Source organism: Solanum tuberosum, unplaced genomic scaffold (genome assembly GCF_000226075.1).
Source record: "Solanum tuberosum cultivar DM 1-3 516 R44 unplaced genomic scaffold, SolTub_3.0 scf00443, whole genome shotgun sequence".
NCBI lineage: Eukaryota > Viridiplantae > Streptophyta > Magnoliopsida > Solanales > Solanaceae > Solanum > Solanum tuberosum.
In genome coordinates this window covers 152,290-170,795 of record NW_006239434.1, presented here as the reverse complement: position 1 = coordinate 170,795, position 18,506 = coordinate 152,290, and the positions used below count along the sequence as shown (strand labels likewise).

The following is an 18,506-nucleotide window of genomic DNA, read 5'->3' as shown; positions in this document are numbered from 1 at the left end:
CCCCCCCCCCCCCCCTCATCACACACTTGGAGTACAGATAACAGTCACAGGCAATTGTTCAATGTCATCACAGATGACATCTTTTAGACTTTCTGATGCAACTTAACTTATTTTATACTCCGTACAACAAATTACCCATTTTTGTAACAAGAGGAGAAAAAGTTGCAAGCTACCTCAATACAGAATTCTCCAGTTTCTGGTTCTTTGGCCACTGTTGCTGTCAACCCAGCAGCAGACGAGGATTTCCCTGATGTATAGACAGATCGAGGAACCAGACCTGCTGTGTATCTAGGCAATATATGAAGTAGCAGAAGTAAGTCATTTGCTCAGAGACAAGTTGAAGAAATTAGAAAGAACAGAAGAAAACACACTTGAGGAACTGAGATTTTGCACAGCTAGGATCTCCAACAATGCAAACATTGATGTCCCCTCTTAAATTAATGCCTTCATGAGTAAACTTGTGAACACCACCCAAAAGCATGAGCAGTATTGCCCTCTTGATTTCTGAGTGACCAAAAACAGTTGGAGCAACACTCTCAACAAGCTTATTGAAAAAATCTGGAATTTTCCTCATTCGTTGGATGTCTTCTAGCTCTTCAGTCTGTCAATGGAGTGATTGACCAAAACTGAGTCAGTTCAGTATATTAAAAATTTGACTAGCACATTACGACAAGAGAAGGAGCTTGCATACTGCAATGCAATTGTTACATATTCATGGACTACGGGCCATAGCCTTCTATAGTATATACACAAGGATGAGCCTGACTGACTAGGTCTGATCCCAAATATTCTTCTCCTCTCCTCCCTCAAAACATATAACAATTTTATTCATATCTTATTGGCTATGAATGTGTTGATAAATATCCCGAGTTCTATAGCACGAAGCTACCCAATTGTGATTGCTCTTATGAACCATACAAAGTGAAGCTATGCACACTGAAATATATACCAGATACTCTAGTTATATTTTTTGTTCAATGAAAAGTGAAAAAGACAAATGAAAGACCAACCATGAACTGGGGACTCTCATCTTCATCAACATCTCTCCTTCTATTTCTGATGTCATTGTCCCTTCGACCATCACATATCTGAGTAACAGAGATGAATACAACATCAGTATGTAAAATGCACAGTAGAGAGTAGAAAAATGTTAAATTAGGTCTTAGGCCGCTTTTGGGGTGTGAGTTAGGCCCAAGACCTAATTTAACAAAAAAAAGACTGCATTTCCAAACAAATAGTATATTCATTCAACTTCAAAGATGTTTAAATTAAGGAATCAACAAGAGATGTTCCTTTATCGGATCCCAGTCAAAAATAGAAGTTATCTGATTTGAAAGTGTCACTAACCTGAACCGAGTTGGCAATAAATGCTAACCGATACGAGAGGTCCCTAACGCCCAAGGCTCGAAGACCCTTCACACCTTCTTGTGCACCAGTACCATTCTTTCGCTGAGATGCATCACGGCGACATTCAGCTCTCTCCCCAGGAGAGGCGAGTGCAAGTATGTCAGGTATCACCACAACGGTACCAGTAAATATGACCCTGCAACAGAGTAGGCACATCAATGAGAATGCAACATATCCGAGTTAAGTACAAGGTTACTCTACTAGTATAAAGTGATTGTACTTACGTGTCACCTGCTCTGGCTTGTTCCACAATGTCATGGCGTAGAATGACATCAAGTGATCTTGGAAGGGACCCTGCTGGTATCTCCTTGGAGGTCTCCTGCATTCGGACCCTCTGCCAGTCTGCAAATTTGCTCTCTTGCCTGAGTAATGCCCACCTTGCTTTGTTTTGACATGTTGCATTCATACAAATTATGGGCTACAAAGACATAACAATAAGATTAAAGAAGAGTGATAAACATTCGAGAGAAGATAATAAGTAGTAAAATTGGTAGACATGGAGTATAGAAATCACTAGATAAATCAGTGCATGATCACAAAGCCTATTCTTGATCACTTCTGGGAATATCTAACGTGGTGTTGTTAATTGTGAGCTATTGAATTGTGGCATTGGTTGACACAATTGTTACTATTGTTAATCATAGCATGACATAAGTTCCCATTGTGCTTTACATTAGAAAAAAAAAAGGTATACTCTCCATCTTTGAGAGAGTCCACAACTAACAAGGCCAATTACTACACAACCATGAACCAACAACAACAATAAAAATGACCTCTTATTGACAGATGAATGACTAAGAAACTAAACCTCGGTATATTTGAATTGCTGTTCAACATTCTTGATCACAGCTCCACAGTCCAAGCATTTGAAGGTTCCCTGTAGAAGCTCTGGTCGGACCTCACTGGTACGAGTTACCACTCCAGATACCGACACCAATTTCCCTATCTCTGAGGTAGTCAACTCTCTCAATCTGGGCCCAATTTCCCAAATTAACAAATGGCCATTAACTAGAATCACATAAAAGGGAGCAGCTTTATAATGAAGCGAACCTCTTAATCAGGGGAAGATTATAAAATGCGACGTTTATGTCCTTATTAGGATTATCATCTGTGATGAAAGTGGGCTTCAATTCCATCACGAATCTCTTGCAAGCATTTTTCAGATAGGATTCAAACCTACAAACGAAATTCAAAGTCCGAGTCTTTTTTTACTTGTTCTTCAAGATACACAGTGAAAAAGCAATATCAACAGCAAAATACCTGAGAAACTCGTCGGAAATGGCCTTTTGAAGAATATCGTTGAAGCGCATAACGTGAGAGAAATCAATGAACATAGTGTTGGACTCATTAGGTCTCATGGCTTCGATCTCCGACTCGTAAAATGGCTCACGTGAGTTCGCATCCACTCGAAAACTGAAAGCACAATGTTAGATCCAGAAAGAAAAAAGGGAGAAATTGTTCAATACAAATTGTAAGAGAAATTTGAACCTCTTGAGGAACTCCAAGAAGATGTTTTCGACCCTAACGGCTTTCTCGTCGACGAAGTACCCGCCACCGCCATAGCTGTCCATTTCTTGATCTTCAAATTTCTCAAAAATGGATCAAAAAACAAGTGAAAGTTTCAGAGAAAGACAAAATAGATATGGAGACGATTAGGGGTTTGGCGGGAAAAAGAAATAGCCGCCGTTCTCGGGTTCCCGCCAAATTAATGGTGCACCACTCGCGTCATGTGGACTCTTGGGCCGTATTAGGTCTCCAAAGCCCAATCCAGTCGTAAACGCAAAGCCCAAAAGCACTCTTTTTTAGGTTATGGCCTATGTTTGGAAAAATATTTAAAGTCTAGCCATCCTGTAACAACTTTTGACATATGTGACCAAATTTCAAATATTGTTATCTGAAATTATAGAATTATTGGTAAGGAAAAAAATGGAGGAGATATATAAATTAGGACACACATATAATTAAACTTCAGGCTTATATAATTGAACTTTAGTCGAACCTCGCCGTTGATGATAATTTTATTTTGTATAAATTTCATATATGACATATTATAGTACTATTTTCAAGCTATAGCAATAGATTTAGACTTTCAAGTTATAGCATTAAAAAATTCAGGTTATAACAAATTCACAAAAAAAAAGAAATGTTTTTATTAATTGGAAAAATCTTTAAAAAAATAAAAAGATAAACGAAAGTTAAAAAAAAAATGGAATTAAAAATAATAAAGAAAAAAACTGAAATTGTGGCCTGTAATTTAATTTGAACTTATTGTAGATAATTAATGATTAGCATGAAATAAGGGATCCAAACAAATTAACAATATTTTTTATCCTTAATTCACTCAAAATCAGTTAAAATAAAATAAAAAATCAGATCATATCCTTTTTTTCTTCAACGTTTCTCTCTCTTAATTCTTCAGCCTAAAAAATTACCAAAATCGAGTAATTGAAGGTTTTTTTCATTGAAAAAAATTGATTTTATTGAGATGGACAATTACGTATCAATTCTAATTAAATATGGTGGAAGATGGGATCATTCGGGTTAGTATTTATTGTTGCTTAGTGTTTGTTTTTAAATTACATTGAAATGGGAAAAAAAGTTATTAAACTGTAAATCGTCTCTATGTTTCAGATGATATCATTACTTGTTAACTGTTGTGAAATGTATAATAATAGTGATTTTCTGTTTTTGTGATTGTTTTGTGTTATTTTTTTTCTTAAAGTATAAAGTAATTGTATATCAAAATAATGAATTTAATAGAATTATTGGAAAGAAATTTGTAAGAAAATGTGTTTCGTAAGATGTTAAAAAATTTATTTGAATTTTTGACGTATTGTATAACAAGTGTTTTAAGTTGATATTAAATTATAAATTTTAGTGTGTTATATTAGATGTTATCATTTCTGAAGTAATTAGTGAGTTACAAATGAATTATTTGGTACGATAAGATATAGATATTTGTAATGTATGATTATTTATTGTATGAAATGTGTATTAAGTGAGTTTGAAAGTTGTTATGAAATAAGTTGTCTTAATGATATATGTATGAATTGTATATTAAGAAAGTATGAAAGCATGTCCAGTAATCTAAAAAAAAAAGTTATTTGAAATTTTGACGAATTGTATGATAAGTGTTTTAAAGTTGTATTAATTTTGAAATTTTATTGTTGACATTTTTTGTATAAATTTGTGTGACATTAATGAAGTATTTTCATAAAAAATATATGTACATATTTGATGTATGAAATTTGTATTAAAATAGTATGAAAGTGTTTGGAATGTACTATTTGAATGATATTTGTATGAAATGTTTTTTGATTGAATATAAAAATTGTTTTGTAATGTTCTGTATGTCTGAATGATATTTGTATTTCGAACTGTTTGTTTATAATGTGAGACTAATTTATATATATTTTTAATGAAACAGGGAATTATGTCGATTTTCAAATGGAGGGGGGTTATATACGAATTATTCAAAAGGTCAAAAGTTACATGTAGTAGATGTCGTCAAGTTGGACATAACAGGAAAACATATTCAAATTATCCTATGCAAAAATAATGAATGTTCATTTGTTAAGACTATATATAAATTTTTTTTTTAGTTGGTTATATTAATGTTTTGGCTTATGATAGATGGTGATATTAATGATATAGAGATAAAATATATACTTAAAAAATCATTAAGTAGAACACATTTAAGACCAGTTATCGCTGCGAATTCCTTGATTCCAAAACGTAATTCTGTACCATTTATTTTCACAACAAACATGTCGTCTCTGACATTTTCAGATTCAAGAATCATCAAATGCCGCAATAGTTGACATTGAATCTTTATGTTGTGCATGTCATAAAATACACGAAAAGGTGTTTGTTACAGAAATTGTTGAAACATCTCTTGCCCGAGGTAAACCAACAGATCAGCAAACACATTCATGTTTGTACATGAAGATCTGTGTGTGTATCTTCCTTGCCTATAAAATAAAATTATTTATACTAAATTAAAACATACTTCATACAAGTATTATTCAAGTTTCATTCCAGTTGTAACTACAGTTTAAAGATAGTTATAATTAAATTATATCATATAAATTAAATAAAAAATAAATCAAAATCATGAAAATATTGATTAAAAAAATATAAAAGTATGTTCATACAAGTATTATTCATGTTTCATACATATGCATATAGATAAATTTTAGTAATGCCTTGTACCATATTTATAAAAAAATTCACACCAATTTTATTCAAACATCATACCATTTTCATGTGCACTATGGCATTCATCAATCTACTTTCATAAATTTATCGACATACACTAAAAAATAATTTAACAATTTTAATACATTAATGGATAAATTGAAAACGAAAACCTTCTTAATAGGAAAAATCCCAATTTCATATAAAAATTATTCAAAAGCAGAGTAATTAAACAATTCATAAAAATTGCATACCAAGTTAATAATTCATACCATATACACAATTAAGAAACAATCATATCAATGTTAATATACAATTCATACCATTTGCATATCAATATTGTATCAAAATTCATACAATATCCATCAATCAAACATTAAATTCAGATTCATACACATTTTTTTCAGATTTCAAACAAATTTTACACAAACAAATATTTCGAAAACAACAATAAGCATAATGTAATATAAAAAAATCACTATTTTGACTAATGTGAAAATAAATTAAATATAGTATTTATCCTAACAACTTTTTTTGTGTTTTTGGTATGTTTGATATTTCTGATTCCTTCTTTTTTGTTGTTCTTCTTGTTGATGGTTTTGAAGATTGAGCAACTTCTACATTTGTTTTTTTTTTGTTTTTTTTTCTTTTTGATTTCACTAGCAAAATCAGAATCGTAATCAGAAGGGGTTTCAATGATTTTCCCCTTCCACTTCTTCCTCTTTTGATTTGCCTGGATCGCCTTTTTCTTTGCTTCATTTTTTTTCTCTTTTCGACCCTTCAACTGAGATGAACCACCCGTTGCCTGATTTTCAATATTCGTTGGATTTTCAACAAATTTAGGCGGGTGGGGGGGTTGAGTTGATATATTGAAAGTTGAAGCATGAACTTCATCAGTAGAAGTTCCTTCAACCAATCTGGGACTCTTTCGAGGCGTTTCAATGGGTTTCTTAGACATGATTTTGTTGCAAAACTTAATTGGACGGACAATTGTGAAAATGGTGTAGTTGGTTGGTGAGAAAAATGAGAGAGACAAGGTGAAAGTGGGGTAGTGGGGGTGATGGCGTGTAGATTTGAATAGGCGTGGGTGGAGGGTGGTGGGATTGAGGTATAGGAGGTTTGGAGTGTAACATTAAACAAGGAAGTCTAATCTATGTAAATCCCTTAATATGTGTAACTGATGATTTCAGTTTTAAAAAGGAATTGAAATCAAATTAATTAAATATTATTAATTAATAATATAAAAATATAAACAGATTAATCATTTATTAAATAAATTAAAATTGATTTTTAAATTAAATTAAATTTAATTGATATGTCATAACCCGTAAATAAACTGTTATAAGTAAGAATTGTTTAAAAATATGTTTAAAACCCGTAAAATTTACTCTTAAATGTGTATATGGCGTGAACTTTCCTTTTATTTTCGAGTGTATTTATATTTGAGACATTACTAGTAAAATATGCAACAAAGATTTCTTCATCTAAGCCCATTTGTTCTACTAAATCAGTATTGATCTTTTAGTCAAATAAAAGTTTTGATTTAAAGAATTTATTGCATTTGCTTTTACTCTGAGATTAAAAAAAAATCTAGCAATTCTGGAGTTTTTATTACCCAACGATGTAATCTGAAATTTGACTTTTCAAAATTTTTATTTTGATGTCCTACTAACACCATTGCGACAGAAAGGGTTAGATGTGCAAATAATATCTCATTAATGGCAATATGTTTAGGAACCGTTTGGCCCCAAGTTTTATTTGGGAATATTTGGAAAAAAATTGGCCGTTGTCATTTGGCCACATGGCAATTTTTTCCCCCAAAAAATCTCAAGTTCCTAAATACTAGAAAAAACTAGTTTCTAGGAACTTGGAAAATATTTGAAACCTTTAAAAAAATTCAAAAATTACCCCAATTTTTTACATTTTATAAAAAATATCCATCATTTATTACTTTCTATAGAAATAGTTTGTTATTACCTCCTCCGGAAAAAATTGAGTTCTAATTTGAATGATAAAATTGAGAAAAAAGAACATTTTCTTAGTCATCTGATCTAGAAATCTAGAAATGAAAGCTTGTCGGAAAGAGATTGTTCGTAGAATGTGGGAAGATTATATAAAGGAATAGTTTGTTACTACCTCATCCGGAGGTTGTTATAATTATAACTGAATCAATGACAAATTTGAATAAGCATTAATGTATTGCTCTTACCTATCTTGTTATTTTGTTGTTGTTGATTGTTATCAATTATGTTTTTTAACGGAACATATTCATTATAAATAGATAATACAAACTTATCTATATTTTTAATAGTTTTTAGAACTTATGAGTATAAATCATATTTTTTGAAATAGTTAAATTTTTTGGGGGAAACTTGGGGCCAAATATAGGGTGTTAACTTGGGAAAAACTTGGCCCAAGTACTACTTGACAAAAAAATTTGAAAACTTGAGACCAAACACTAGCTTACATGGGAAAATTATAGTTACTTGTCAAACCGAATTAAAATGTTTTGTATTTCCCCTTTCAATTAATTGAACTACTTAACTTGTCAAACCGAATTGAAATGTTTTGTACTTCTAAAATCTATTAGAGCTCTCTATTAAAGATAAATAAATGGAGAAAGAACAAGATATTTGAGATTGTACGTGAAGAAATTCTACCCATTTTCTTAATTAATAAAAGCACTAAAAATCTGCTTTGTCCTCTTCTTTTACAGAGACAACTTACAAGTCTCTGTGGATATATTCTGTGCTAGCAGTTGCATAGAATTAATGCATAGGAGGAAGACTATACATATACGGCAAGATATAGGTACACCACAAAATTATGTTATCGAGGACTCTCGTTCGATAAATATGATTCTTTTATCTTTAATTAAAGTTATTGAATTCGGATTTTAAATATGAAAAACTTGTTACTCCCCCTTGTATCTTTAACCAAATTATTGGATTCCAACTTTGGGTATAATTTTTTTTTAACCCTCCTGCGATTACTTTGCTATTTCTCTTGTTTGGAGCAAGAATCTAATTATTGGATTCCAACTTTGGGTATAATTTATTTTTTGGGAAAATTACGCGTATAAGCAAATATGTATTAGTTAATTACTTAACATAGCTATAGTTTGTCTTAATTACAATTCACGGTCTACTTTTAGTTGTACTTACGCGGCTCATCTTTTTAGTTTTGTATAATTCGAACATTTGTATAATTCGGAATTTGTAAAATATAATTTGTATAACTTATGTATAATACATAATTTGTATAAAAAAATTTGTATGACTGTTTACACTTTTGATGTTTGTAATTGTATAAATTCGTTATTTCGAGTTTATACAAAAATAATGGAATTATACAAATGTACCTGCGAATTATACAAATCTTCAAATTGTATAATTAATTTGCAAATTATACAAACGAAGCAACTTAAACTGTAGCTACAACCCGTAAATATGCAAACTATAGTTATGGAGCATTAAATTTATTATAATGGCTATTTGAGAAAGTCTCTTGAAGTTTTTACCCTCGTGCGATTACTTTGCTATTTCTCTTGTTTGAAGCAAAATCTAATTATTTTTTCAATGAATATAAACTAATCGAGACTCCAATGCAAGTCGTCGTCATCATAAATCATAAATAAGAAAGACACGTGTTCAGATGGGTAAAACTGACAACTACTGAAAATAGATGGGCTTTAAAAATGATCCTGTAAAAAAAGCAGCGGTAAAATGGCAGAAGAGAGAAGAGTAACGAAAGTAGTCAATGCAAATCCACAATATAATAAATAAAACTAGCAGATGCAACCGTTTCACTTGGGGGTAAAATGTTTGCCTTCTGTTTAATTAATTGTCTCTAACCACCCTCCTCTCATGCATGCATGTTTCTAGCACTAGAACTGTTCCACTACAAAACTTAACCCCGCTCAAGTGGCGGGTTAAATATTTTAGTGGTTTAAAGCTAAAAATAAATTGAAGGCCTTAAATTTTAATTATGCGTATCTTGAACATATGTCTAGTCTCAATTTTATCCATACCGTATAACGGATAGTTTAGTTGTCATGACATGCTTTGTTTTTGGTTTGTACAACCATGCCCTCAAAAGTTTTGATGAATATTGAAGCACAGCCCAAGTTTTTATACATCATTAATAAATCTTGGTCAAGAAATGCATTCTCTCTTTAATATTATAGTTTCCTTTTTGAGAGTCAAAGGATATGTATTTTGACTAACATTTTAAGATATATTGTTTGTCATATTGATAGGAAAAGAATTGCAATTATAGTATTTTCCGTATAATTTTCGAATATCTAAAATTTTATTTTATAATATCGAACAAATGTAATCTCATTTAGCTTTAAAAAATAATCAAATTAACTCTCAAAAAACACAACATTACAACTTAAAAGGAACAAAGGAGTATATAATTTGTTTGAATGATTCACAAACAATGGATCTACTCTCCCGGTCTCTAATTACTTGTCCACATTTCATTTTTTAGTTGTCCCTAATTACTTGCCCATTTGACAAATTAAGAAAGGACAATTTTTTTACCTATTATATCCTCAATTAATTACTTTGAAAAATGTAGAACTTCTTGAAAATCTTAAGTTTTTAATTCATCTACTTCATAATTAAAAGAGGTAAAATGATAAACTCATTATGTCAATTATTATTTTCTTAATAGGTGTGTCAATTTAAAAATAGACAAATAATTAGCGCCAAAGGAGTAATTAATAGCATAGTCGAACATTATCCCAATGATAAGCCAAACGGTCTTCGTTTCATGCCCCGGTTGCTTCGTTAAATGTGTTTGATTAATACATATCCACATAAGTTACTTCATCCGTTTTTATTTAGTTATCACAATTTTAGATTTCATGTTTCTTAAGAAATTAGGTAAGTTTACCATTATAATATTATTTAGTGTTTTCTTAAAGTCAAGTTTTCAATTAATGAGCATTAATTAATTTAACCAACGAACAAGGGTTAATTACTTAATTTTTTTTATGTTGGTCAAATTTATTGTTTCAAGGTTAATAACTCTCGATGGTAAAATAGAAAGAATAATATAATTTATTATTGATTTTGTGAAATGACAAATATTAAGGCATACATATTTTTAGTAAATATGACATGTAAATTGGAACGGAGTATTTTTTTCATAGTAAATAATTTCCAAAGAGAGTGTGGTTGCTGAGTGAAATACTTTAAAATGAAAAAAAAGCATTTTAATTAAAAAAATCATGTGTAAATTGGTAATAATGTATGATTGTGGTGGGATGAAATTAAATGATGTCAAATTATAAGCGAATATATGAATATCATCTTTTGCTTAAAATTAAGGTTGTCAAATACACGATTAAATTGAATTTGAGAGAATTAAATAAGTTAATAAATAAGTTAAAAGGGGAAACTTACGTAAATATAATATATTAAAAAAATATTTACCATGTATAGTAATAACATTTTTTTTTCATTTGATCATTTTTAATACATTTATAATATAGTTTTAATATATATATACAAAGAACAATTTATTATTCACATATAATACACGTTTTATTGATGAATAATACATTTATCACACATTTTAATACACTTATAATACAATGTGTCAATTTCTTACCAAACAAGCATAATATAATTAAAGAAACAATTATAATACATATATATAGCATACATAATTCACTTTTAATACATATTGCAAATTTAACATATATAGTATTGCTATGTATTATTATTAATGACAATAAATAAAAAATATCGCTAAAATCAATAATTATTTATTAAAAGGTACCCATCCAATAAATTTTCCAACTAAAAATGGGGTGATAACCCAACTCATCCAAATTTGAACTAAGTTTTAAATTGAAAGTTTTATTTTTCTTATAATTTAGTTGAGTACATAATATGAAAAACCTCAAAATATGATTATATAAACACATGAGTATCATATAAAAGAATATATTTCCAAATATATTTGGACAAAACTTCTCATCGGTCAATTTAGACTTTATATCAATCCAAATTTAAAATAGATTAAACTAAGCAAATCAAAATAACCTAATTAATAAAATATGTCAATCATTAATCGATTCAAACCAAAACAAATTGAACCGAGAATAATTTCATGGATTGATTTTTCCACTCTTACTTTAAACATGAGAATGTAATTTAACTTAATTGTAAAAATTTGTTAACAAGATTTTTTCGTATTAATGACAAGATTATTAGTTAATACTTCTCCCGTTCATTTTTAATTGTCATAGTTTTCTTTTTTAGAGTCAAACGATAAGAACTTTGACAAACATTTTATGATGTATTTTTTCATCATATTGATATGCAAAAAATTACAATTTATAGTACGTATAATTTTTGAATATCTATTCTTTTTGTTTAAAATATCAAATTAATGTAGCCTAATTTATTTAATTTTGAAAATGAGTTAAATTAACATTTATAAAACGAGACATGACAATCAAATGGACGGAGATAGTGCACTATTATGCAATTATGAACAATTAGTTAAAGTGATTTAATATAAAAAGACATAATAGGTTTTCAATTGCAAATTAATTCAGTGCTCGCTCTCTACTCAACTCTAAAAAGGTAAGGCATTCATCTCATCTGTCACACAACACAACACACATTCTTCATCTTTTCTCCGCCGCTTCCAAAATTCATACCAAAAACCAATTAGCTTTTCAGCAGAGAATTAATGGAGTTGTCAGTTCAACAACCATCACCAGCGCTTAACCAAAACCGACAGCAAGATCATCAGCAGGCAGCCTATGATCAGTACTCCCCGGCGGCCGCATGTTTTATCAGATCAGTACTGGCGAAGATCATCATGTGTAGCAACAACAAAGGTGGTACTGGCAGAGTAAGCACCAGATCCCAAATGCAAGCAGAATTCGGAAAGCGTTACTATATGATTTTACTGGGAATCAATTACATGTGTCTCTTCTTGGGTTCCGTTTCGTCTAGTCTGCTTTCGAAATTCTACTTCAATCACAAAGGTGGCAGTAGATGGGTTTCCACTTGGGTACAATGTGCTGGTTTTCCTCTTCTTTTATTCCCAATTTGCTTTTTCAAAATTTTCACCGTCAGAAAATCGTTCACTGGGTTCACCCCTAAAATCATGTGCCTTTCAATTCTCATCGGGTTGTTGTTGGGTGTCAACAACCTTCTTTTCTCTTGGGGAAATTCTTATCTCCCCGTTTCAACTAATTCTCTGGTTTTGTCTACTCAATTGGCCTTTACTCTCGTCACTTCCATGATTATAGTCAAGCAAAAAATCACATTCCCGAATTTGAACTGTGTCATGGTTCTCACCCTCAGTTCAGTCATATTAGCCCTGGGTTCAAGTCACGACAAACCGATTGGATTAACAAAGGCGAAGTACTTCAAAGGATTTTTCTCAACTGTAGGTGCAGGATTGATGTTCGCTCTTTACCTCCCTGTCATGGAGAAGATATACCAAAAAGTTGACTGCTACGCCATGGTCGTGGAAATGCAGCTGGTTATGGAGATAGCGGCGACGGCGTTGGCCACGGTGGGGATGGCAGCGGACGGCGGTTTCTCTGAGATGAAGACGGAGAGCTTGAAGGTGTTCGATTTAGGACCGAAAGCGTACTGGCTAACGGTGGGGTTTAATGTGGTGACGTGGCAGTTGTGTTTCATGGGTACGGCGGGGATGGTGTTTTTGACGACGTCGTTAACGGGAGGTGTATGCATGACGGCGTTAATGGGGATAAATGTGTTGGGCGGAGTATTAGTTTACGGTGATCATTTCGGTGGGCTTAAAGCTGTGTCGACTTTGCTATGTGTATGGGGATTTTGTTCATATATTTACGGCATTTATATGAATATGAAGGAGGAGGAGAAGAAGGAAGAAGAAAAGAAGACAGAAAATTGCAGAGAGAAGAATGTGAAGAAGATGAACAGTGATCATATTATGGAACTTGCAGAGATTGTTACGCATAACGCCTGAGGCTGATCACGTGACATCTCTCTTATTTTGTTTTTGTTTTATTCGATTATAATTAGGGGTATTCTGGAGCTGGTTTATAACTGTACTCTAGTAGGGGTATCAGTAACAAGTGTTTGTATTCATGTTAATTTATGGAAAAGTAAGGACTAAAAGAGTGGAATTAAGTAGTAGGAGTAATTGTTTAGGCTTTTGACCAAAAACAAAATATGGAAATGTTTGTTCTTATTTTTGTTTAATAAATTTAAGTTAAAAGTTAAATATATAAATATGTTTTTTAACTTGATCGTAATTGATATTTATGTTTTTCAATTTTAAATATGTACAAGTAATAATTAAACTTGTATAACATGTTATATGGCTATCACATATAGATGTGAATTGTCATGTAGGACGTATGTGTTTGTTTCTTTTAATTCTATATAAATTTAAGTGTCTATTTGTGTATGTTCAAAATTTGAGGGTATAAATATGATCATATGAAGTTAAGTTAGAAAGCATATTTATGTATTATGCATTTAAATAGGGATAAGGCACAAGTAATCCCCATAGATTATGATCGAAATCTCAAACACATTAATTAAACAAGGGTTCTATTACACCCTCCCTCCCCCAACCCATATTTTTGGTAATTTTGTACATCTTGGTTTGCGTGACATCCAAACACTCAACAACATAGAGTGATGGAGTGTGCCGCGTAAGGCAAAAAGTGTACAAAATTGAGTTTGGAGGTAACAGGATCTTAGTTTAGTTAAGATGTATCTTTGAGATTTTGACCACTATTTAGGGGATACTTCTGCCTTATTCCCATTTAAATATGTACGCTATTTTTGTGAGATTTTTTTAAACCATCCAATCATCTTTAACTTGATTGGAGCTGATACAAATTGGAAGTAGATTTTGAAAAAAAATATTTCGAATATCTGATTGTCACGAATTTTGATTAAATTTTAAAGAAATTTGATACTTAAATATTTTCAAGTTTCTAAAAATTGGCTCAAACTAGTTTTTGAATTTCTGAGTCTCACAGTCACAAAATTTCAATTTTTTAAAAGTAAAATACATATTAAAACACAACTTTAAAAACTCAAATTTATAAATTTTAACATCAAAATATATTATGAAAATTTATAAATTTCAACATCAAAATATATAATGAAATAAGAGGTTAAATTAGGTCATTTTTTGGGTAACCTAACAATGGAAAAAAATGTTAATACTCACTGTGCATATATGTGACTTAAGCTCCCCTTCAATTTATTGATCTTATCACTAACATAAATGACTTCTCATCCACTTCCATGAGCTAAAGATGGGGACAAAATGATAGATATCTTTAATTGTGAAAGTTAATTATAAGATAATTAAGTTTAAACTTTGGTACTACAACCTTTTTCTTCATTCATTTTATCCCAAGGATAAATTCAAGGGCGTTTACTCATTATGTTCTCATTTTATCTGATACACTTTTTTTTTTAATCTATACACTATTAACTTTTTCTTTTAATTTTTTTATTATTATTATTTAAAATAAGTAATCTATTTTTTATGATTTGATTTTTAAATCAAATAACATCGTATAAATCGTAAGAAAGGAATATCACCAAATTAGGTGCGTTTTGTCACTCTTTTGGAGAGGTAAGACAAAAAAAATATGGATTTGTCGTTTATTCAAGGGAAAAGGTGTCTCTCATTTTGCCAATATAAGATTAAGACATTTCCAGTACTTTTTCATTATGCATTAACTTTTCAATCAAAAATGTTATTTAATTAATCTGTGTTGGCCAATTAACGAGAAGAAGATTAATTTGAGGTATGGTGTATGGTGGTGATATGATTGCATTTGTTTAAGTAAATTTGTCTCATCTTATGCACAAACCACCTTTTCATTATATTATATATATCTCGACCTAATTAAATACTCTTTAGTGCTCTATTGGCTAAACTTTTCTTCTCATAATAATTAAGGTTTAAAATGAGAAACAGTTAAACAACAGTGGTTTACCAATTTGTGTTGTAGTACTGCAGTGAAACTGTTTCATTCTTAATTAGAGGTTTTGAGTTTGAACCTGAATATAGAAAAAATCATTGAAAGCGAAACGCCTCCTAATAAATCTGCAATGCGCCATTCAAATTTAATTGAAACTTCAACGTGAGTTCTAAACATGATGAAAAACCAAAAGAATAAAAAATATAACAATGGTGGTGGATGCACTTGTGTTATGTTTCCCTCTCTTTTTTCACTCCATTTCTTAATGGTAAATTTAAAGTACTCATGTCGCAAAAATGTACAATTTTAGAAATGAAAATGGAGTACTTAATAGTATTTTTTGTATGTGAAGTTCAATATCATTGACTACAATTATCTCATTACTATGGATTGTCTATTTAGCTAAAAAAAATCATATGAAACTATATATATATATAACACATAAAATTAGAGTGACATTTTTGTTTTTTTTTGTTTCCCATTCGATTCGGTATCCATATTGGAGCCCGACTAAATCCGGATTCACGCCGGGAAGTCCCACATTGGGGTAAAGCACTCCCTAACAAAGACGACTCCGTATCCAAGGGGAATCGAACCTGAGACCTCTTGGTTAAGAAGCACTTCAATATTGATGTGCTTATGTTTAAGATTAATCTTGACGGTATACCTTCACTTAGTTTAAGATATAAGGAAATGATGTCTTATGTTTATTTAATTTAGTTTAAGATATAAGGAAATGATGCTTTATGTTTATTTACAATTTAAATAGAGAAACATACTATAAAATCTCCGATATTTTTTTAAATTACTTTTTTGGTGAAAAAAGTCATATAACTCAAATCAAATAATAAACACAAAGGATTAAAGAAACAAATTACACATATGCAAAGTTTTGGATTTGCCATTACTTAAAACATATATATGTTCATTATAATGAACATATTACATATATAACACCTATCGACCCAGGAAGACGTTATAGAGGAACAAAAATGTTTGATTCAAGTCAATAGTCTTGAATATAGAACTTAATTAGAGCACGTCGTTAATTAACCCAATTAAATATCTTTTAATTAGTTTTTTTTTCCTTTCCTTTAGCATATTTGATAGGTAACTGGCGATTACTGTTCTGGATTTCATATCTAATTTTGCTGAAAAAACTAAGATGTTTCAGCATACCGAATTTAATAAAGGTGCACCAACTATGATCTCTAAGTAAAACTTGAAATAAAAATAATGAAATAGCGCTCTAGCTGGATTTGAAGTGGTCTCGCACGTGGTTCTTCAGCCTTATACCAACGGCACAAGAACACTCGTATGCTCTTAATGGGTTCACTGTTATTTATATCCTAATTTTTGTCAGTTTCTCAAAATAAATATACTATATATATATATATATATAATTTTTTTTGAAGTTAACATGTGCATGTGCAGCCGAAGGTAGGTCCACCTCTGGTAGCCGCCAGTCACAGTTTTTACATGAGCTTATTACTGTGCCTCAAAAGCATATGGTATTCTATTGTCCACATAAGATTAATTATTTTCTACAGTTTATTCTTTAGCCTTATCTAAAATGCGCAAGAACTTGATATCTACTGCATGCATAATATGATAGAATTGGAATGTTTACCACTTGCGCATAGATATTTTATTTTAGAAGCATTTTAATCTTAGTGTATTCATTTTAATATATGGAATTTGATTGCTAAACGATACATAAATTATTATGCTCTCATACGTCACTTCATCTTTGTAAGTATTTTAATTTTTTTTTGCGCCTTATTGCTAGATGAATATTGGGTTTAGTAATAAACAAATGGTAGTGTGGAAATGACGTATCTCATGACATAGTTATAATCTTTCTGTTTAGTGATCGTGTGATGAGTTGAGTCTACATCAATAATGTCCAAAAAAGGTTAATTTGGGGGGGAAAAAGGAAGAAGAGGAGCAGAGAAGTGAGAACTATATGGTTTGCCTTCTGAATTAAGCTCGTCGTACTAGGTTTGTCTAGTACAAGGTTACCTCTCTTTTACGATTTGCTAGTTATGGCATAGAATAAATTTTTTACCTCTCCTTAGCTTGAAGAATGAAGGTACAAATCAAAATATATAGCTTGCGTTATTTAAGATATACACAATTTTTTTGAAGTTATCGAAGGCACGTGACTCAAACCTAGTCTACTGGTAGTTTCGTCTTTGCTCATCATCCACAAAGACTAACAAAATAAGCAATTGATTTTAAGCAAAGCCAAAAGAAGAGATGATTTAGGAACATTAGAATTCATAAGGTAAAGAAGTAAACATTAAAAAGGTGAAGGGGATCAACATCAGTGGGTAGGATTACAAAAACTTCTATGTATAGTGTAGTTTTTTAGTGAGTCTGAAGCTTTACCTTCGCTAAATTATATTAGTATCTCTCGTCAGCACGTAAGTGTGATTTCAATTTATCTTTTTGTATGATCTTGGACAAACCAATTATTTTGAGCTAACACATTTGAGATTGAATTAGACTAATTAAATGTCCATTTTATTGTGGTTTTAGTACATGCATGAGTACTTGTTCATTCTAGCTTGTTTCACCCGATTTGGAGTTTCATATCACACTCCAATGCTAGAAATGAGATGGTTTTAGTAATCCCACATTCATTAATAAAATGGCAATAGTCTCGAATAATCAATAGTCCGTACCCTTTGATCTGATTTTTAAGGTTAAGTTCTAACTCGATTTCATTATCAAGCTACAAGTATGAAGAGAATATGTTCATTTTCTCGAATATGAATATATTGATATGAAGGGGTAGCTAGGGAGTAGTGTGTATTACAACAAAGTTAAAAGGCCGTGCACGCTTGTTTGCTATATGCCCAAATGTGTGGCTGGGTAATCGAACCCATCACCATTGCTGCCTAATGGATTCCCTGCAATTTCC

General features: G+C 30.9%; 2 protein-coding genes across 2 annotated transcripts in view; one reads left to right on the top strand and one right to left on the bottom strand.

Moving 5' to 3' along the window:
* Window positions 1-3,066, bottom strand: part of LOC102596741 (DNA replication licensing factor MCM6) — a 5,933-nt gene extending 2,867 nt beyond the window's left edge. The window contains exons 1-9 of the mRNA XM_006364761.2: window positions 2,896-3,066; window positions 2,668-2,820; window positions 2,458-2,583; window positions 2,216-2,378; window positions 1,632-1,825; window positions 1,348-1,543; window positions 1,011-1,088; window positions 372-601; window positions 174-288 (exon numbers count right to left, since the gene is read on the bottom strand). Coding sequence (XP_006364823.1) covers window positions 174-288; window positions 372-601; window positions 1,011-1,088; window positions 1,348-1,543; window positions 1,632-1,825; window positions 2,216-2,378; window positions 2,458-2,583; window positions 2,668-2,820; window positions 2,896-2,978 — 1,338 coding nt within the window. The 5' untranslated portion in view covers window positions 2,979-3,066. The remainder of the gene's footprint in view (window positions 1-173; window positions 289-371; window positions 602-1,010; window positions 1,089-1,347; window positions 1,544-1,631; window positions 1,826-2,215; window positions 2,379-2,457; window positions 2,584-2,667; window positions 2,821-2,895) is intronic.
* Window positions 3,067-12,189: 9,123 nt separating this feature from the next.
* On the top strand, window positions 12,190-13,850 carry LOC102596411 (probable purine permease 4). Its single transcript, XM_006364760.1, has one exon. The coding sequence runs from the start codon at window positions 12,319-12,321 to the stop codon at window positions 13,591-13,593; it is 1,275 nt and encodes a 424-aa protein (XP_006364822.1). The 5' UTR covers window positions 12,190-12,318; the 3' UTR covers window positions 13,594-13,850.
* Window positions 13,851-18,506: the final 4,656 nt, after the last annotated feature.